Raw genomic sequence first — 23,201 nt, 5'->3', positions numbered from 1 at the left:
ATTTCCATGGCCAACTCAAGTCTTTCTTACTTCCAATGCTGATTAATTGAATGTTGTCTGTTATTTACTTATAAATGTCCAATCTGCTATTAAGCGCTATATCAAATTTTCTTTAACCAAGTTTTCAAGCGTTTCCTGAGAATACTATTCAAGAAATGTTCACTGTTACACAGGTCATCAGTGATCTGTGAATACTATACTAATGATACTCCTGGTTCAGTTATAAAGGAAAAGTGTTTTATCACTTATGCCAATATGACCATAAAAAACCAAAATGTGTATGACAATTGTAAGCTTTTTCAGTTGGAAAATCCGTGGCCAGTTTCTTTAGTGTCAATGCTTGCCTTAACAGAAAGTGCCAACTTAGTTTCATATGACCACCAATCTTTCAAAGCTATTCCTTGTCAGCAGATAGAACAGAGCATGCTTTGGAGGCTAATAACCTTGATGTACCACTAGTAATTTTTTTTTTTTTAAGATTTACTAAAAAAGAACATATATATTGCCTTACAGAAAGATAAGATGCATATTACATTTAAAACATCAAAGAACAGCCCCTGGCCAGAGGGCCACTGCTGTATTTGTTTTGGGAAATGAAACAATCCTATTCAGCTAAGCCTCGTTTAACAAGAGAAAATTAAAACTTACTTTCTTTACAAATGGGTACACCCATGGTGTAGATCTGCTAACCTTTCATGCAAATGAGATCATCCTAATTTACTTTTGTCTACAAGGATGGTCGTTTCTCACTTTGGAAAGAGATATAGATATCCAGCCTCTATCAGTCCTAAAATGTAGACCTGGGCACAGTTTGTGGAGTTCTGCATAAGAAACTCCACGAAGTGACAAAAAAACTTTGCAGAGTTCCGCAAGCAACGATGTGCATTACGAACTGCTGTTCGAGATGCTCTTCCTGCCAGTTGGTTAGAAATTCTACCAGAGCGGCAGCTCGTGCTCGCCAAATTACCGATGGCGAGCGAGGAAAAAACTCTGCAGGGCGGAGTTCACCACCCAGGCCTACTTAAATATCTGCATAATCTAGAGTGTGTTCCTAATCAGAATGTAATAATGTTTAAATATTTGTTTCCGTACAACTTGATAAATGCAGTGCATTTTTAACGTGTATACATAATTGAAGTAAAATCTCCATTAAATGCACAATTTTCATAATCACATACGCTTTGCTATATCCTGAAAACATGTTTGATCACTTAACAATCATGTCAGTTATTTAATTATTCTCACTATCTCAAGAATACGTAAGCCCTACAACAGTTACCTGATTAGAAGGAAACAAAACTATGTGATGGATTTTGTCTACTATTCTATTATTTTCAATAAAAGTTTGAAAAATAAATTACAAGAAAATAAGCCACCAAGATGGCACAGCTCTCCATGCTATACAAGACGTTTTAGGTCTTACCGCTGGGTATTTCATGCCCCATTTGGTAGTAATAGCAGACAACCTAGGACCAAAAGTACAGCAAATACCAAATAGTTTTCACATTGAGGTAGCAGAACAGTATGGATTGGTGTGCCTCGGACAATATGGTTCTTTTTTCCTCTAATGGACTTATTTGTACTGCACTATGACTTGAATGTCGGTCCTTCTCAAAAGGAAGGCTTGCGCGTGTTTGTTCAGTCATTCACCACTTAACTGAGACTGAACTCCTGAATTCTAAAATGTTTGGCAATCATTGTGCCTGTTCCATAGTCCTGTCATTGTTGGAAGATGTTTCAAATGCCCTAATCCAAGAACAAAGAAAAATAAGAACTGGATGATATATTAATTTTATGTTGCTTTTTCCCGTTTAGGTTTTGTTGGCCTCTTTAATCTTCTGCTACTTTGGCCAGGATTCTTTCTTCTTCACTATACTGGATTTGAGGCATTCGAGTTTCCAAGTAATTTAGTACTGATGTATATTGTCATCAATGGCCTTATTGGAACAGTTCTGTCAGAATTCCTCTGGTTATGGTATGAACTTTTTATACATAGTTGTCTAATTCATTATTTTGTACATGTTATAAACTGAGGTATCCAGAATTAAAAGGCTGATATTAATAAAAAAAACTACTTTATTACAATAACTTATTGTTGATATAGTAAGGAAGCATTGCCTTGCCAATTTTTATTGAAATTGACATTTTTAGCTAAACAAAGATTTTTATGTCCGTCTATCATAGTCCTTTTCCTTCTGACAGTGCTAGTTTGGGTTCTCAGTGATACACTTTTTTAATATAACTATAGAGGTGAGAATATATTCGGTCTCTTGAGGACCTGTCATTAAGACAATGACTGTTAAAGTCTAGACTTAAATGGATAAAGAACCTAACTAAAACAGCATTGTGCTCCAAGGAAGGCATAAAGTGCACAGTTGAGTGCTGGCAAAACCAGATATATTGGTCATGAAATTTGATTCTCCACTTGCCTCCATCCCCCCATATTTCTATCACTATTGAGCTGGAGCCAGTGATTGTGTCCCCAATAAATTGTGAGGATGATTAAATGGAGGCGCACTAAGTCCCTTCTCTCTTTTCTACGGATTTATATTCAAAGTTGGTATTTTTATATTTTAGAATATTAATCTGTTATACATCTGCTTACTTGCATAATTCTGCAAGCTAGTGAATGGGCTCTTAGATGCAATTTTGTTTTTCATTAAAATAAAAGTTCATTGATATTAGGTATGTTCAGAATGACTCACTATGCTATTGATCGATGCCCACAATTTCCCTTCACAATTCCCTCTCAATGTAGGCTCACCCTGATTGAAAAACAATACTGGCTATTGGTCCCTACTTATCTGGGTTCAAGTTTCAGTGCTGAACAGAAACGTTTCAGAATCAAAAATACAAGTGCTGGAAACCTGCAAAAGAAGAGTAGTCCAACTTTCTAAAAAGATTTAAATACTAAACCTAACGTCTTGGTGGACTGAGTAAAAACAACACTTTTATTTAAAACCCTTAGAAATGGGAGAAGTGTTACCATATAGTATAAAGTACTATATGGTAACAAGTTGCTATTATTTAATGCACTGTAAGTAAAGACCTGGAGAGGATTCATTTTGGAGAGTATTTCTCATGTGTTCCTTTGTCACAGGTTTGAATATTCACGAGAGCCTAATAATGAATCTGTTCTTCCCTCTGAATGAAACCTGTAAACCTGTATCAGATTAATGAAATCATGCAGTGAACATAATTGGTTGGAGATGCACATAGTCTGGATGTCGGTTTCTTGTTCAATTATTACATGCAGACATTAATAGCGTAAGTCTTAGTGCATTATGAAGTACAGTTCCAGATCTACTCTTACAGTCACATCCACATCCGACTACAGAATAAGCCAGTAGGTTCAGGAAATATGAGCAACCTATCTTTAGTTGAGTGAGGTTCCACTGCTTAAAAAACGCACAATCCTTGATTTTAGTCTGTGAGTTGGACAGACACCATTTCGTTATCATTCAGCTGGCCATGTGGTTTGGATCCTGCACTGGTTATCTCTCGGAAATGTCAGTCTAAGTGATATTTTTGATGGAGATCTCTCATTCGTTTTTTTGTGTTTTCTTTTTTCAAGTTTTTATTGTTTTCCGAATGCAACAAGTCACATCAACAGTTCATAAAGCACTCCAGTTTGTAGCAATTATAAATTGCAGCAAGCCCATCATATCACCAAATCTAGCATATAAAAGACTACAGGGCATAATAATTGTTGTGTTCTTAGTCTGGATCAGCTTCTATCTGATGTCCCGAGCCATTTGCCCAAATCTTAGCATGTTTACCAGGGCACCGCCTGGCTTCATACACGGGCTTTGTTGTTGCGTGCTTCAGCCCATTCTGGGATGGGTGTGTTGGAGTTAATGTGCGTTTGCAATGCATTGCGTAGTTGTAGGAGTTTGTGAAACTGTGTGTTAGATAGGGTATAGGTCTGCCGGAGGTCCTGGAAGGAGACCATATGTGAGCCCACCCAGATCTCAACTAAAAGTGGGATGCCTATTGTGTCCCCACAAGGAAATACATCTAATGATGCCTCCTCCCCCAACCATGTGTCATGCAATAACAGGGTGTGTTGAGTATGTTTTTTCCACCACCCTGGTGTTGCTGGGCCGCCCACCAGCCGGTAAACTCTAGCCAGTCACCTCCGGTACCGTATGAGGTATGGTAGTTCCATAGAGCAGTGCCATGATGTGTGAGAAACCCAGTTTGGCGAGCTCTCGCCTATAGGCCGTGTCCAAAGAACCCCCCAGTAAGACAATTGTTAATGACCAAGAGCTGCGTGGCCAGGTAAAACCGATCTAGATTTTCAATACCAAGACCCCCTTCATAGGGAGCACATTAACAGGAGGAAAAGACCAGGCAGGCTCTGGTGTTGTGCCAGAGAAAGGAGACGGCCAGTGAGTCCATCTCCCCGAACCAGTGACGAGGGACATATTGGGGAAAGTTTTGGAGGTGGTGTAATAATTGAGGTAAAACCATCATCTAGTGCGATCCTCCCCATGACGTTAAGTGGCAGTGTTTGCGCTTCTTAAGGTCAGCTTTGATCTTGCGGTGAGAGGGGTAAAGTTTAGAGACCAGGTAAATTTAGGGAGAAGAGACACTTGTATGCCCAAGTAACGAAAGCTGAGGTGACAGATTGCGATATTGGTCTGACAGTCGACACAATCTAGTGTGGGTGTCAGTGGTACTAAAACCGATTTGATTGGGTTAACTACCAAGCCGGAAGTCTCAGCAAAGAATTGTAAAAGACGAACGCATCAAGGGCCACTGTCCGCTGGGTGCGAGAGGTACAGCACCTCATCATAGGCGTAGAGTCCAATGCGGTCTTTTTGGTCCGAGGCACACTTCCAAACCCAACTCTTGGCATTACAGGGTATGAGTCTAGCCAGGGGCTCTATAGAAAACGCAAAGAGAAGGGGGTCAGTGGAAACCCCTATCTGGAACCCCCGTGAAAGGAAAGTTCGTCAGAAACCACCCTATTAATCTGCCCACAAGCTGTCTGATTGGAATAGAGAACTCGAACCAGACCGCAAAAACAGGGTCCAAACCCAGTCACTGCCAGCACTCGAACCAAATAGGCCCAGTCCACCGTGTCGACCGCTTTCTCACAGTCAATTATGAGCAAGGCCTGTGGAGTTGATAGTAACTGTGGGCCAGAGCAACATGCAGGCACCGTAAGCAGTGTCTGGTACTCCTGCTGGGTATAAAGCTGCATTGGTCTGGGTGAATCGGAGACCATAGAACCCAACGCAACCGAGTGGCCAATATAGTTGTGAAACTGAAACTTTTGACCTCTAGGTTGATGAAAGAAGTTGGTTGGTATTCGGCACAGGAGGTGGCCGGTGGTCATGTCATAGGTATAACCACAATAGTGGCCTGCTTGAGCTCTCTAGGGATGGAGCCCCTTTGGGCCGCTTCTTTATAATGATTCAGTAGATGTGGGGTGAGAACATCCTTATACTTAACATAGAATTCGACAGGGTAACCATCAGGGCCCGGAGTCTTACCGCGCTGATACCACTGAGATTGCATCTCCAATCTCTTCTAGCATGATGGGCTGATCCAGTTCTCGCCGTTCCACATTAGAAAGTCTGGGCAATGGTATCTCATCAATGAGGGGGTTGTTATTTTCGGCCTCGTGACATGGGGCGTTCGCGTAGAGTGTGGCATAATAGTTGGCAAATACTTGGGCAGTGGCAAGGGAGTAGCTGTGTAATTGTCCTCGGTGGTCATCCACCTCAGGGATAATCCATCCCGCAAGGGGACGATATGCTAATGAATGTTGGTAGTTTGCTATTTTTGTCTCACCATCCGTATATATGGGCTGTAGAGGCCCACCAGAGTGGTTTTGCTAGCTCGAGTGAGTAATTTCTGATCTCGTTCGTAATCAAAGCCAGTTCTCTATCAGTGGTCTTGTGAAGGCCATTGCAGGTCTGCCATTCCAAACGAAGCGCTTAAGCCTCAAGCTGGGAAATATGGTGATGCTGTGTCCATTCCTTCCCCCTTAAGAGACTCTTGGCACACCCTCGAACAGTACCCTTACATGCCGCCCAAAGAGTACCCATCGAGTGGAATTTCCCCTTGTTAGCAGTAAAATTAGCTATAATTTCAGATTGCAGATCCTGGGTGTATGTCGCATCTTGAAGATGCCAGGCGTTAAGCCGCCACAAGGGCTGCAGGTGGGATCCGACGCACCGACTCGGAGGAGTACTGGGGCATGGTCAGAGATCCCACGTGAGTGTATCTGTATTATGAGATACTGCCAGAAAATCTGTGGCTGGCATAAAGAGCATATCTATACGTGAGTGTGTGTGGTGTGCAGCAGAGGTATGTGAATATTGCCTACATTTGAGTTTCCAAATCCTCCACACATCCCACAAGCCCTGGGAGGCCACCCATTTATTCAGGGAGGCTGCCCTCTGATGCGGGCATCAGAGAGGGGTCCAGTGGAATCCACCCCGGGATCCAGAACTGCATTGAATTCCTCCCCTATAACCATGAAGCTCGGTGGCAGCTGAGCAATGACACCAAGAAGTGTGGTCAGGATATAATGATGTGGGGGTAGTAGAGACATAGGACATTGCCAGGGCTAGAGTACACGCAAGGCCGATATATCGACCCGAGAGTCCGATCGGATCTGAGTAACCACCAAAGGGAATGTGCGGCACAGCAGCATTGCCACTCTGCTGGATCCACACGTTTATCCTGCATGATAGACTATATCGAATCCATATCAGGCTGACCCCTCATTCTTACTTCAAGTGAAGGCTTTAGTCTCGGACATCAACATGGTGTCAGTCATTCATGCTTCAAAGAAACATTCCAATTCGGCACTCTCATTACTGGATAGAGCTGACAAGAGGTCTGGTGATGGCATTTCCAGACAGTCCTCTTTAGTACTCTGTAACATGTTATTCATGTGCCCACTAAAGTGTTTTAGGCAGAAAAGTAATTTTAAAATGAGCCTGCCAGGATGTGCTTGAGCCGATGCTTTAACCTGTTGAAACATGATCAAGCTCAATTGTTTCTAAAATTCCTCCAGTGGCCATTGGAGGACCACCTTACGTTATTTTTTTTGACGCCATAGGTAAAGTGTATTTGTTGTGCACATTCTTTAAAAAAAACAAATTTTCAATCTGTTTAACCAGAAGTGCAGCAAAAAATCTTACTAACCCAATGGTATGTAACATTTTTTTTATGGTAGACAGCGCCCCTCAGCACCCAAAAAAAATATGGACTGATTCAGTTTTAGACTGTAAGTGAAAGTAAGAAATGTTGTTCATTCTGATTGAGGATTAGATATTATGAACAGCACAAACTCTGCAGTATGGTAAAGTTCTTTAAAAAACAATTGAACGACCTTGGGTTGACATTTAGCCTCTGATACACTATAGGGAGTTCAATCAATATGAACATTTCCTTGTTTTAGTTTTGTTAGTATCTGTGGTTCCCCTCATTAAGAGTCTCATAAGTTGACTGACTAGGTATAGAAAAGGACCTGGTTACCAAATGTATACTTCTATGCATTCTGCCTCCGGTTTAATGGACAAAATACACCAGCTACTTGCAGATAAATGTCCTCTTTACCTACCTGCCCAACGATCTAATTTGCCACCTTGCACTCCTTGACTCTGCAGTCTTTCAAATGGCTACCACACTGTGGCCTTTAACCATTAATTCTGGAGAGCTCCAAACTTGCCCCCAAGAGTAGAGTCAAAGAACCTATGTTTCAAGAGACGTCTCAAAACAGACATAGTGAGCAATATTATAGCGGATATTCTGGGACGCAGGATTGAGATGAGCCCTGTGCTGGTGCTGGTGCTGATGGGAGTTGATACAGAGTCACTTAGCCCTTTGGACAGGTTGCAGAGGGGCTGGGTTTTCTATTTGGTGCTTCTTACAAGAAGGGAGATCTGCAAACATTGGCTCGATGTCGGTAGCTCTCCTTCCAGAGGATTGGCTTAAAGCTGTGCGCTGGACTTGCGGAATGGACTTGGGTTGTATCCCAGGTAGAGCAGATACTTTCTGGGTAGACTTTCTAAGGTGGAGTGGCTGGTCGGATTCAGAGAATGGAGCAGACCTATGACTGCACCCACGCACCAAAAGAAACATGGGTGTTTAAGCCTTGGTGTGGCTGTGACGCTGTCTGTGCAGCAAGTGCAAGGCCGGTTTCATGGTGTTTCCCAAGATTACAACAGCTCCTTGGGAATGTACAATGGGGGATTTCTCCACTTCCTGCTGGACTCTAACTGCCTTTTGTTTTCTGTTCTGTATATGACCTATGATACTGTGTGATCCACTGAACTTACTGGAAGTCTAGAAACAGAAGCGTTAATAACACCTAAATAAATACCTATTAAGAGGGAAAACATGGCGCACAGTGTGATTTTCCCCACTGCCTTACCTACCTCCATTGACTCACGAAAGCCCTCTTGCACATACTTATGATGTGTTTTGCCAAATTTGGGATCACTTCAAAACCAAGGGCCTTATTTACAGTCTGGCAGACTGATCACTCGTTAAAAAGTGGCAGATCTTCTGTCTGCCATGTTAAAAGTGTAACAGTTTGTAAGGCATTTGTAATACAGCGGATAAGACATTCTTTTCATTTGTGATAGCATATCCCATCTGCCAAAGTCTAAATAAGGCCATGACTCCCCCGCAAAAGTAGTGAAGGGCTATCAAGTGAACGGACTCCACTAGATGACGTTTCGACTCATAACACCCTTACTAAGGATAGGAATGGAGGAAAAGAAATCATGATTTTTTTATTAATTGCACTCATTCTACTAGAACACAGATTTTCATCTCACCGTACTTGACGTATTACTGTCAAGGAAACCCCAGCTCTGCAAGTAAAGGAGCTGTGCACTCTGTTACATCATGGGTGGATCAAAAGTACAAGCTTGCTCACACAACATTTTGCATTACACAGATGCTGAATTAAAAACTTCATTTTTATTATTGCTTTCTGCAGGTGGTTAACCTGATCTGTCTTTTTCTCTTTTCATTTTTGGGAAGATTTTTCACAAGACCCATGAACGGTCGAGCAATGGCTTGCTCACTAGCTCAAATTTGGCAATGGTATTGAAAATGTTTGTAGGGCTTCCGTAGGTTCCCAGGGCCCGATGTGTGAATGTGTTTTGTGGGCACAAAGCCTGCATTTTTCAAAAACACAGTGCTTGTGACCACAGAACACCTTTTTGCAATGTATCAAAGAACTCTCGCATGCCAGAGAAGTCTTTCCACCACACAAAAGGACTTTCTGCAACTCTTTCTAAATCACACGTGGAAGGGGGCATGGACTAGACATCTGCTTCCTGCTTATGAGTTTCAAAGAGATAGATCAGTGGTTTGTGACTTCAATTGTGGTCAGAAACCATTGATAGGTGACCGATCCCAGAGTTGGGGTTTAATTTTTTCCACCAGCACAGCTTTGTCATTAGGAATTCTGACTGCCGGCCTGAGCCGGAGCAGACAGTGGTCCAGAGGACCACTGCCTGCTCCTCCTAATGTAATTCCTATCAAGAAATATATTTTTTATAAATGCCACACAGATTCCTATAAGAGAGAAAAATGTTTTCATGTATTCTCACACTATTCTGTTTTTACAGGGAGCGTTTTAGGGGCCATCAGGCACCTTCGCCGAATGATCGAGGGAGTGATTTATGGGTAAAAGGGGCACCTTAACTTGAGGCGGGGTGTGTAGGAACGCTCACACTAAAATGAAGGAAACAGATGTGTGAGCCATGAAAACCAAGCCAAAAGGTTTAACAGATTTATTTAGAAGGTGCAACTTCAAGAAACGTCAAGAAAAAGGCATAAAAATACAAAATACAAATATAGTGACCTCACATTCACAGAGTCATATGAATCAGAAGGCATTTCTACATGGAAGCATTGAATTCGTTTGAAGAGAGACACTTCAGAAAACCTCAAAGACACATTTATAAATGCATTATGAAAAACATAAATTAAATCAAGGAAAATGTTCTCAGAATGCAAAACACATTTGATCTAAAATGCAGAGAATTCTCAAGTTTAAACCTAAAAGAAAGCAGCCTTGCAAGTGTAATATAAGCATTAACTTCTCAATAAGAAAACACCAATTTAGAGACAAAATAGCATACATAGCATATACAGCAAATATATTGGCAAGTTAAATTGTATCTTAAAAACAAAAAAACAAGAGCTCTTGGGGAGCACCCGCACCCGCCTGCCATCTACTAACAGAGGGATGGGGTAGTCCGACGGGAAACCTGTGGTCCTCCCTTTTATACTTTTTAAGGCAGTGAGAAGTGCCTACACGTCATCTCACGCCAGTCCTACCTACGTCACTTATAGCATAGTTCGCACATTTATCAGACATTGTGGAGCTTATTCTACCAAATGTGGAACATAGACTAGGTGAAAGGTTATATTCTCTGGCCAAGCGCTAGTCGTAAATTGCATAGGGCAAGCAGAAAATATGTAATGCAAAGGAATAAAATATATATATATAGATATATGTCTTGGTTGCCACATTCATCACCCCAGCTTGACGCGGCTGCGGTGGGAACTTCTCTATTCTCATGTACAGACCCAGGATGTGATGTGCTATATGTCCACAGAATAGAGAGACAGTGAACTCTACGCACACGGGTAGGGTGGGGGCTCTATGGTTTGGAGCAGGAGGCCTCGCTGAGAGAAGCTGGCTGTGATTTCTAGTCAGACAAGCCTAGATCCTGCTGCTCAGTAAAGATGGGTGCAAAACGCTGGTCAATTTAACAAAAGGCCTACAAATTAGGCAGGCAAGGTAAGGATAAGGGTCTCATACCTCAGATGTGGGCAGAACGTGCCTGGGGTACCCTGTGATAAAAATAGACCCTCCATCATTCCCTCCTCTTGTTCATTCTTGAACAAAATCCTTACAGCATACCTTTCAGGTCTTTGAGGTATTTTGTAATGGCAGCAGGCTGCATTTAGGGTAGTCCTATCGTTGTTACTTCTACAACTTCTATAAGTGCTAAGTTATGCACATTTCCTGTTCTATCCTTGCTCTCCCTTTGCAAATTATGCTTTTCTCAGGAGATGCAACTGCTACGGACTTGGTGTGCCGACTGAAGAGCATATTATACATTAGGACACAGCCCACGTGTTTAGAGACAGGTATGACATTGTAACACATGCTGTTTTCTGTGTCGGTAGGCCAGTACTCAATACTGCTAGTAGCACCAATGGTCATTTTCTCTAATTGTTCTGAAAGTCTTGAGGCATTGTTCCAATTGTTGGTACGTGTGGCTAGTGTGACTAGTTGGAAGAATGTCTTATCTTCTGCTCTACTTTTACTCTTTTCAAAAAAGTCTGCTGAGTAATAATGTAGAGCTTCAGAGATGATACCTGTAAACAGAAAAAGTAACCGTTGGGGCCTGTCTTCAAGTAATTTGAGAGGTTTGCAAGCTCTTCTATTACTTAGGTTTATTCAATATAAAGAAAACAAAGTGATGAAAAGGTAAAGATGTCTCGTTTTCACAACTTGTAGACTGAGGGATTTGGGCGTTGATGTTTCCAGACGTTCATTAGGTGATGTATCCTTGGGGCCCGCTTTACACACTCTTCCTTTCTCTTATGTGTAGCATGTGGGGGTGTCGTACCTGGTCGCTTGTGTTGAGAGGGGTCTCCTGTCGCCAGTCCTGTTTTCCGTCGCCGGGATCTTCGCGCTGAGCCTGCCTGCCTGTGTCCGGGTCTCCCTCCCGCTGCCGCGCTACAACACCTGCAGAACCGGCAGGGAGGGGGACTACTGTTCCCAGCAGCACCTGGTGGGGCAGGGCGGAAGTGCACGCCCATTGAACGCGCCTGGAGGCGCTACAAATTGGAGCACGCCCTCGGTGGAGCGGGGGTGTCGTACCTGGTCGCTTGTGTTGAGAGGGGTCTCCTGTCGCCAGTCCTGTTTTCCGTCGCCGGGATCTTCGCGCTGAGCCTGCCTGCCTGTGTCCGGGTCTCCCTCCCGCTGCCGCGCTACAACACCTGCAGAACCGGCAGGGAGGGGGACTACTGTTCCCAGCAGCACCTGGTGGGGCAGGGCGGAAGTGCACGCCCATTGAACGCGCCTGGAGGCGCTACAAATTGGAGCACGCCCTCGGTGGAGCGGGGGTGTCGTACCTGGTCGCTTGTGTTGAGAGGGGTCTCCTGTCGCCAGTCCTGTTTTCCGTCGCCGGGATCTTCGCGCTGAGCCTGCCTGCCTGTGTCCGGGTCTCCCTCCCGCTGCCGCGCTACAACACCTGCAGAACCGGCAGGGAGGGGGACTACTGTTCCCAGCAGCACCTGGTGGGGCAGGGCGGAAGTGCACGCCCATTGAACGCGCCTGGAGGCGCTACAAATTGGAGCACGCCCTCGGTGGAGCGGGGGTGTCGTACCTGGTCGCTTGTGTTGAGAGGGGTCTCCTGTCGCCAGTCCTGTTTTCCGTCGCCGGGATCTTCGCGCTGAGCCTGCCTGCCTGTGTCCGGGTCTCCCTCCCGCTGCCGCGCTACAACACCTGCAGAACCGGCAGGGAGGGGGACTACTGTTCCCAGCAGCACCTGGTGGGGCAGGGCGGAAGTGCACGCCCATTGAACGCGCCTGGAGGCGCTACAAATTGGAGCACGCCCCCCGCGTCGCGGGACGCGCGCGGGCGTCGCCGGGCTGAGCCCGGGCAGAGGGCGGGCCGTCTGTGGCCGTCCGGGGCCGGAAGAGGCCGGGCCGGGCCAAATCGCTCATCCTGCTCCCTCTCCTACCAGACACTGTCCCGTAAGGCAAGTACAAAATCGCTGCTACGGGATTTGGGACACTGAGACTGTTGCTGCGGATGTCGATTCACTGGGTGTATTCACTGTACTCTGTTGACCGCTCTTTGCTATCAAAAGTCCCGCATTTACCCCGCCTCATACATTGGTTGGAGGCAGTGGTGAGAGATCTACGTTGTGTCCTGCACTACACCTTCGGTGCCCATTAAACTTATAGTTGGCCCGTCCCGTCCCTTATTCTATCGCCATGGTAAAGAGGAAGAACCCTCAGCTTAGGGCGGAGGGAGGGGTTAAGGGGACCCTGGACGCCTTTATCGTAAGAGCAGAGTCCCTACTTGCCCACGAAATCACACTGACGGAAAAGCGGCTTTCCCTGGACGCTTTAATAGCCAAGAAACGTTCCTCGCTGGGAAACTTAGCCCTCAGTGTAACGCCGGGAGGAACTCTCCCTGACCCTTTGCAGGTGGCGGACCCTAGCCCACGGGGGCTCCAAGATCTAGAAAGCTCGTCTGCCATAATTATTTCCCCGACTGCCAGGGTGCCGCAAGCTGCTGGATCTCAACACCCTGAAACTGTATCAGGAGAAGCAGAAAGGGGGGGGCCAAATGCACTTTCGCCAGCAGTAGTCACTGAATCCATACAATCACCCACCAGGGAAGTGGTAACTCGATCGAAAAGATCCCAATTACAGCCAGGCCCAGTAACCATAGGAGGGATGCATACCCCTAATCCCGCGAGTAAGCCTAGTCGCAGAGGACCAACCAAGACCACCAAGAACCCTGAGTGCTCTAAATGCCCAACTTGTAAAACCATAATTGGCTCGACAGGGCTAAACGAAGCCACCATAGCACTGGAAGGAAAATTGGAACAGCTATTAGCCCAACATCTAGGCCCGGCATTATTAGCACTTTCCAGTTTGGAACGCACAATAAGGAGGCTGGTGGAATTATACTCTGTAAAGCCAGATGGGATCCCCCCACAGAGGTGGCAAGAGGGTGGAGGGAATGAAGAAGAGTCACACAGGGCTGCCTGTGACAAAACGGTTACCTTTAATAACGATCCTGAACCCAGTAACTGCAGGGAAGCCACCTTAGTACAAGCACATATTGGCAATAAGAACCCGGGACAAAAACCTAAGGGTAATACACGCACCCCCCCCGACCCAAACACCGCCCCCTGTGGTCTAAATGAGAATGTAGTCCGGCCCAACACTAGCAACAACACTGCTTGCGCACAGAATACCCCAGGCCTCCCGATTCTTGATTTACCCCCTGCATCCAGTCCCTACACGTTAGTGTTAGTAGGTGTCCCAGGCCTTAACAAAGATGTCGAGGAATCAACTAGCACCCTGATAAATAAGACCGTACACTGGGTGCGTAACAAACCACACGGGATGAGGCTCGGACACAGGCACATCTTAATGGCTAGGAGGGTGGCTTGGATCGGGAATAGCGCAAAAAGTTTCTCAGGTGACTGCATCATAGTTAATTTTAGACACCCCGAGATGGTGAGAGAATTACTTGACAACCGACACATGTACGGGGACTTAGAGTCATCTATATCGATGCTACCCTTGCACTTTTTTTATAGGAATAACATACCAGACATTGGGCAAGGATGGCGGGGGCCTTGGCGCCCCAAAAATCGGAGGGAGGTGGCACCTGTATTTGACACAAATAGATTTGCACCGCTCTCTTGTCCCTCTGCATTGGACGAACAGGACTGACTGTTGGAATTAGGGAGTATGGAGCCTGAGCAGGTTTATCCTACCTTGGTCAATATCGTAGATGCCATAGGGATCCCGGAGCAAGAGGTAGTAGCCGCCCCTGGTGTAGAGCAAGGGACGGAAACGGAAGACAGGCCGCTAATACCACACGGTCTGGACAAAAGCCCCTCCCTAAGAACGATGCTTAGTGAGACCAGGGGTTTAGCTCCAAACTACAGGGACTTGGGGATCATCTCCTGGAACATTTCAGGACTCGCCACCAAGATCCATAACACTGAATGGCTAGCATTTATAACAAACTTTCAAATCATTTGCCTACAGGAAACATGGGAAACCAACAAAACTGTCCCATTCCTGGAAGGATATAAAATGTTTTTTGTACCAGCCTCGAAATCTAACATGGGAAGAGCCAAAGGCGGTTTAATCACGTATGTAGCATTGTCATTGCAGGGGAAATGGCAAGATCTGGGGTGGGACTCCGCCTGCCTTCAGGGCATAAAATACTCATTGGTGGGACAAAAGCTGATTTTTATAAATTTTTATAATGCGGGACAATCATTAATAAACCTGATGGAATTAGAGGAAAGATTGGCCACCCTTCAGAACTCAGGGGACGAGGGCTATCAACTAATTCTCATGGGTGACTTTAACTGCCACCAGTGCCCACACTTGAAATGGGAGGGCGGCACTTGGGATAATTGCCCCTCTATTAAGGGTTGGCACTTGGAGCATTCCAGAGAGGGTTTTTCCTTGAGTACAATATTGAGTGAGTTCGCCCTAACCCACACAATGGATCTGATTGATCGGGGGAACTCTGCTGATATAGCCCCTTCCTTTAAAGGAAGAGGCTGTAATTCAATAATAGACTACATTTTCATTCCCACTGTCTTAATACCCAGTATAGGCAAGTTTATGATAGTACCCAGCGTGTTTAGCGATCATAACCCCTTGGTCATGCTTCTAGCGGACATCCTCCCAGGCACCAAAATAGACAGAAGGACCACCACGGGCGTATTCAAGGCAAAGGATCAAGGAAGAAGAATCAAATGGGAAAACATCGATGGAGAACAACTCCATAAAGCCCTCCTTGCCAATGCCGAGAATCACCTGTGGAGATGTTTAGATCCCACTGTTGAGGGGATGGATTTGATTGCAGCGTTCGAGGGCACCGCACAACATATAGACACCCTCATAAGAAGTAAACCAAGGTCCCAGGTAGATTGCTGCCCTAGATGGTTCGATAAAAACTGCTCTAGAACCCATAGGGACCTAAAAAAGGCACTATCATCCGCCCCTAGGAATAGAGGAGAGATTGCAGCGTGTAGGGCCCGGTACAAAAAGGCAACGAAGTTGCGAAAAATATCCTTACAAACAGAGGCATGGGAATCCCTGAAAGAGGCTGCAGAGCTCCATGACATGACCAGTTTCTGGAGGATTATAAACGCCCCATGTTTTCAACCCCCAAACAAGCACCAGGTGGCTTCCCATATTTTGCCTGATGAATGGATGGCGCATTTTAGTGGCCTATACAACCGTGGTGAGTCGGAGGAGTTGCCAAATATCGGCATAGAATCACTTGGTGACGATTGGTCTCACTTCACGGTCGAGGAGGTCACACTGGGAATTGAGTGCCTGGTGATGAGGAAGGCCCCAGGCCCAGACGGGATACCCCCCGACCTTTTTAAAAGCCAGGTAGATCTCTGGGCCCCGGTATTGACTAGGGTGCTGAACACAGCCACTGAAGTAGGCATGCCCAGATCCTGGTCCACTGCTACGATCGTACCCATATTCAAAAAGGGCAACAAAAACGATCCACAGTGTTTTCGCCCAATTTCCCTTATTGAGGTCTCGGCAAAAATTTTAGGAAGAGCTGTTTTAAATCGTCTGTTGACTTGGGCCGATGAAAATAACATTATCACGGATGTGCAATACGGGTTCAGAAACGGGCGCTCTACTACTGATCAGTGCCTTAACCTGTACCTCCTGACAGCGAAGTACACTGTGGCCAGGGAAGGCACCGTTTACCTGGCTTTTATGGATCTCTCAGCAGCATTCGACTGCGTGAACAGAAGACGACTGTGGGAGATCTTGGTTGTGATGGGTGTCGAACCTGGCCTGATTCATATCCTACAAACACTCCATTTAAACACCACGGCACGAGTCAGATTTGGTGAGAGAGGGGAAGTGACAGAGGACTTTGGGTGCAGTGGAGGGGTGAGACAGGGGTGTATCCTCACCCCTTTTTTGTTCACGCTCTATATTAATGGTCTTGACAAAGCACTTAGAGAGCTGGAGGCCGATTGTCCCTGCATTGGGAGGAGAAGTATACCAGTCCTCCTTTATGCAGATGACGCGGTACTCCTGGCACGCACAGGAAGGAGCCTGCAGACCCTCATCAGCGGCTTTGTACGTTTCATGGCAGATTTAGACTTAGTTCCCAATCTATCAAAGTCTTATGTCATGGAAGCGGGCAAAACGCCTCTAAGGAATTACACCTTCTCCATAGGCACCCACAAACTTGAGAAGGTAAAAACCTTTAACTATTTGGGGATTATGTTCGATAAGGACCTCTCTTTTAAACCCCTTGCAAAACACAAATGTAGTCAACACCCGAGCGCAGCGGGGTCAATCATGAGCTATGCAAGTAGATTGGGTCGGTGGTCGCCCAAAGAAATAGTAACGCTATATAGGTCAGTTTGCTGTGCCAAGACCTTGTATGGGAGCGAGCTGTGGGGTTTTATAGATCCAAGCAAAATCCAAGTGGAAGAAAACAAGTTCTTAAGGAGATTATTGCAAGTGCCCCAATGTATCCCCTCATACATCGCCCACGAGGAATTGGGCATTCCTCACCTTGGTGACAGGATACAGCTCAATCCGTTAATTTGCTGGATCAAGATCTGGACAAACCCCGAGGCACTGTTAACCAGACAAATCTTGGAGGATTGCATGAGGGGGGATAAGGGCCTGCTAATACCTTGGCTCAAGTACGTCAGGGAGGCACTAGATACACTGGGCCACGCATCCTTTTTCAACAATCCCTCCACACTGGCCAAGAATGACCTGGTTCTCACCAAGGCTGACCACCAACGACATATAGCCAGGGCAAGAGAGGAAATAGAAGGCCGAAAACATAGTGTCCGTGACTATCAGCTCACAAAAACCTCCGTGGGGATGGAAGCCTACCTGTCTAACACATACAACAAACAGGATAGATTCCTGATGACTAGATTCAGGTTAAATCTTGTGCATCACATTTTGTCAGTCCCCGCTGGCTTTGTGAGCGATGTTAGGACAAAAGGGTGCTGCGATCTGCGATCTCCGCAGGACACCCTACACTTCGTCCTTCTTTGTCCCTTTTATGCACTACCAAGGTCCCGGTTTTTAAAAACAGTCTTAAAACGAGCCAAAATTAGACAGGCCAAAGTGGCCCTTTTGTTCCTTAAAATGTCGACTGACCCCTTTGTCTTATTTAGCACTGTGCACTTTTTGAGACTTGCAGTCAAATTAAGATTGACCAAAGGAGAGGCCCAATGAAGCAGATAATGGACAATTTGTCTGGGAATGATTTGATATACACAGACATATTTTATCCCCTTTCATGTAAGACTGTCGCACATAAAGGCTTTCTGCATTGGATTGTCCGTTTTTTAACTTGTTTTTATATAGGGATTTTATATCATTGATTTTACTGGAAATGTATATAATTGACCCATATCATTTTTATTGGAGTCTAATATTGTTGTATGAATTGTATCTTTTATGGATATCTTGTCTTTTATCCGAATAAAGATTATTGGCCTTTGATGTGCAACCCTTCAGGATGAGCTTGGGATACCATTCCCACTTGGTAGTTTCCGTGGAACACATGTATTTTCTGTGTGGCTCCTTGCCCCTTGCACAACCCCTCAATCACATGTGACAGTCCATTGTCAGAACCCAAAAGCATAGGTACTTTAAAGCGCAGTATGAACTCTTTCAGGAGGCATTTGGCAATAGTTTGTGCATTGCTGTTCTTGTATTGGCATGCCTTAGTCCATTTGATGATCATGCACACAATAACCAACACATACTTGTAGTTTTGAGTAGGGGGGTATGTTGATGAAGTCCATTTAATGTGGGGAAATGAAGTGGCCTGGGGCAATGGAATTACAGCATTAGGAAAACAGTCTGATCTTCCCATCACGTCCTACAAGTGATGAACCATGAAAAAGACGGGCCATGGGAGCAAGCATTATCGTTGGTAAACATATCTTTCCATTTGGGCCTATCCGTATTCCTTTTCTTTTTGCATACATCCTCCCCTGTTCCATTCTTCCTTTTCTTCCACCCAGCCCTTTCCATAATATACTTAGTGTCATAGTACATATCATCATCCTTTATCTTGATATCATGTGTAGTAGAAGCAATCTGAAACAGGTGTGTGCAGCACATTCTACAATTGAAACTTTGGTAGCAACAGGTCTTGCAATAGTTAAGCTATTAATGGTGCACGCTGCATTTGTTGGCCAGCTGAGGTAAGGAGGGAACTCCAAATGAAGGAAAGAACCTAACAATCATATTGGCATCCCTGTACAAGACTTTAAAAAGAAATTCATTATCTCCAGAAGCAAAAGAAGAATTAAAACATTGTATTATAGCTTGTCCCAACAGCAAACACAGATGAAAATCTCTGTCACAGTAACACCTTTAGGATTCAAAACACTCATAGCTGTCAAACTGTGCCCAGGGATGTGGAATTCCTATAGCCCCACGCCCAGGACATTTTTTTTTTTAGGTCACGGGCAACAAGTGTTCATGCGTATTTCGTCCTTGGGACAAGTAGGCCCAACCCCTTTGCAACATAAAAGTAAACAAGCATTGGTAAAGCCAATGAAATTGTTGGTCAGCCTTTCGGCTTTATCAATGCACAACTTGTTTGGCAATATTTTTGTGAAGCTTGATTGGTGTGGGAGCTGCTGGTCCCTCACCATTATAACAAACATTGGCAAAAGCAGAAATAGTTTTGGTCTCAAAGATCACACATTGCACAGTAGTTCCTGGCACTGGATAAAACAACCGTGTGTCGATATGCTCCTTGTGAAAGAACAGAATGCAGTCACTCACAGTGAAGCTAGCCAAAAGAGAGAGGCAGAGAGACAACATTTTATTAAACATAAAAGGTCATTGTTAATGCCAGACCTAATTAGGGGCCTAATTATTAAATAAAGTACACCCATGTCCTTGGATTATGTGCAGATATACAACTTTTGTGAATTCACAAGACTTCAGAAGTAGGCCAAGAAAGAGTACTCCTAGAAAATATTTGTGAACTGCATTTAAGTATGAACAAATATGCAGGTGTAGATTTGCTCAAGCGAAAATCTGAGTGATTGCAAGTTCACTTTTACTCCAACCACTTTTTTTTGTGAGCCAGAACTGTTGCTTACCCATTACATTCAGCCCCAGTATGTAGATCTGCGGAAACGTGGCAACATAAGGGAATTGTCAGTATTCAAAGCCTACTATGGAAGGAGCCCTAGCATAATCAGAGAGGCTATTTCAGAGCTCTTATATAATGACATTGCTGCCATAATTTGTCGCTGCATTACATGCCACAAGAGGGACAAGTGGATTTTGATACAGGACAAGTATATTTAAGAAGCAACCTGCCCCATGAACAAGTAGATATTTCATTAAATTCCACACCCCTTTGTGGCAATCCCTTACACCTTGAAACCTGTTTCAAACACCCGGAAATATTGCACCTATGTTTTAAAAGACATATTAAATCTGTACATATTGTATCCTTTAAACATTATAATACGAAGCACTGTTATTCAATGCACACTATCCTTCTGTATTGGCATATACTCATTACTAATGATCAATACATAAACATAATATAAACACAACATTACTACTTTTCCTATCACTCCTATTCTTTGTAGTCCCTGGCGAATGCACTGCATTACAATGCATTTTAGCACATTCCACCGTACAATGTAATTTGTTACAACAATAATCTCTCCAAACTCTGAAGAACCTAGGAATGAAAAACATTAATATACATACAAATTATTTCTTTTAGATACAAATATAAAACAGCACTTCTCCTTGCGCCATTCAAATAGTCAAAAACCTTCAAGAACTCAATACACCTGGCGCTATATAGATATATATACACACACACATCTGCTTGTGAAGATGGTGGTGTTCCTGTTGCGGCTGATCACCTGTCCTCTTCCTCTTTGGACTCAGGAATGATGGGGCCGTTCTCCTTCTGCCTTAATACCTGAGTAGAAAGAAACTTTGCAGCACGTGTTAATTTATACAAATATATGTCTTCTTTCATAATTTCAATGTCACTGTGATGTCTAGTTGATGAGACCTATACATATATTAATTGTTCAGTGAGAAGTATATGGGGCATTATGTTGTTGTCAGAACATTGTAATATTCTTGAGTGAAAACAGAGTGATCCATGGGCAATAAACTATTTTTGCTTTATTTTAATTTATTCATGTATTTATTTCCCTCAATTGTGGCTCTTATTTTGCCTATTTTATCTTTAAGCAGTCCGTTCAGGCATTGCTGAAAGTTGTTGCTGCTTTTATATCATAATGGACACATGGTCTAGCTGTCATCCAAACGTGTGGGAAAATGTAGTGGGCCTGAGCCTGTGGCATGACAAATCTTTCCTGAGCAGTCTGCTTATTCTAAAAATGTTGCAAAAACCTCGAAACATCACTTAACTCCAAAAGCCGAAAGTGAATGAAAAACCAAAGCAAAACATTGTACTCTAATAGTTCCCAGGAGATAGGAGACAAGAGGAAACTCTTAGTGGTCGTACTGCAAAATATATGCAACCACCTCTAAAGTCTGCAACACTACTTTTAAAAGGCCTCTTTAAATCCACACCTATTATTCTGACAATATTGCGATACTGAGCATTGCTTACTTCATGCATACCGTCCTTTAACATTGAGATCTACTTTATATCGGCAAGTATTATTAATTCTTTTGTATTTTCCTAGCACTGGGGCATGTGTGAAGGAAGTTGGTTTGGTGGCTACCTGTGGTAATCTATTCCTACGAATCTCTGGTTGTCTCATATTTTGAAGGCTGCACACAGCTGTGCATATCCAAAAACGTGTTCCTTACCTCCTCTCACCCATCTGCACATAAACACATACATATTCCTTCATTAAACTGCACAACGTGAAACCTGAAACATTGTATTCAATCTAACAAATTGTGTTATTCTAGGCAACTTATTTCTCTTGTTCACTTCCACAGCCCAACGTATTCTTACACATACATATTCTTTCTTTTAAATCTCATGTTCATTGCCAACCACAGGAAGTCTCTTTCCTGTCTGGGTCTACGCCCAGAATCTGTGGTCGGCCAGGAATGCTACTTCTGAAGGCAGCCCAAGAAAAAATCTATTAACCCTTTAACACCATGTAATATCCAGATATGTGTTGTCTTTAATTGTATGTAAAATATAGCTTATTTTAAAATAATATGGCGTTTTTGTAAAGCGCACGTTCACTCAGAATGGTATTGTGGCGCAAAATAGCAAATCTTTATTGTTCCCCTAACTCAATGGTGCTCATTTTATCCACCTTGGAAAGATGAAAGGCTGAGGAGACCTAGCAGCATTTGACGTGTGACCATGAAGTCAAACCATGGGTGTAGCTAGCGTGCATTCCACTCCATTATTTTATCTCCCCTCTTCTGTGCACTTCCGTGCACAAGAAATCTGAAGGCAACAGTCTTAACTTGTTAATTCCAATCTTCTGTCTAATGTTCACCATCTGCTCCGACATTTACGTTGCTCTAAGTCTAGTGTCACTAACTTTCTTGGCCACAAGACACAATTTCCAAATCTTTTCTGTTAGCTAACTCCAACTTTGTGCGCTCTGTGGCAGTACTTACTGGATCTGCCCTAGCATTCGGGCTACTGCTTATGCCTGCCTCGGCTGCTGCTGAATTTGGTCGCAGGTAGGAGTAAATTATTCTGTACTTAGTTGCTAAATATTGCAATATTTGGTGTAATCTTCAGTGTGAATTATAATTGGTCATCCAAATAGAGAGATATTCATATGCATTTGAAACTCAAAGTATCTTCTTTTCTGCCAGGAAACTATATTACTTAAATTGATGGCATTTTTAGGTGAGGTGTGACGGTCAAGGAACTAAATGTACTTTATTCAGGGTATAATGAGTTAAAATAGGGGAGCCTACTTGAAACCGTGCTCAAAAAGACGTAATTAAGGGTCGTGAAGGCAGCTACTTGGAAGCTGGACACCAGTAGTCACTGGATGCACCGCGCACCAGTTGCGTGGTCTCTAATGGAACCTGTCTCAGTTAAAGTGGGTGTGCTTGGCACGTACCCAGATGTTTCTGCTGATCACTTATCACTGCAGTGCACAAGAGAAGTACACCTATATATAACAACTCCTGTGGTACCACTGTGAGAGAAAGAGATGAGAAAGGCCCATAAGCCAGATAAGAGACGCAAAATGTAGACCGAGAGAAGGAAATAGAGTATAGCTATTAGAGTACACTGTATGTAACAAAAGAAGGCAGAGAAAAAAGGACACTTTTTACAATGAAGAGAAAGAGACTGAAAGGCCTTGGCAGAATTAAACGTTCAAACAATACAATGTACACCAAATAAGTAATCAAAATTCAAAACAAATATGAGCTGCCAGACGCAGTCCCATGCACACGTATTT

General features: G+C 44.0%; 1 protein-coding gene across 3 annotated transcripts in view; it reads left to right on the top strand.

The window, feature by feature from the left end:
- Positions 1–23,201, top strand: part of SLC35F5 (solute carrier family 35 member F5) — a 405,130-nt gene that overhangs the window by 293,414 nt on the left and 88,515 nt on the right. For all 3 annotated transcript variants that reach the window (XM_085647333.1, XM_085647335.1, XM_085647334.1), the window contains exon 14: positions 1,816–1,975. In XM_085647333.1, coding sequence (XP_085503459.1) covers positions 1,816–1,975 — 160 coding nt within the window. The remainder of the gene's footprint in view (positions 1–1,815; positions 1,976–23,201) is intronic.

Source organism: Triturus cristatus, chromosome 3_2 (genome assembly GCF_964204655.1).
Source record: "Triturus cristatus chromosome 3_2, aTriCri1.1, whole genome shotgun sequence".
Taxonomy (NCBI): Eukaryota; Metazoa; Chordata; class Amphibia; order Caudata; family Salamandridae; genus Triturus; species Triturus cristatus.
This window is presented reverse-complemented; position numbering and strand designations above follow the sequence as displayed.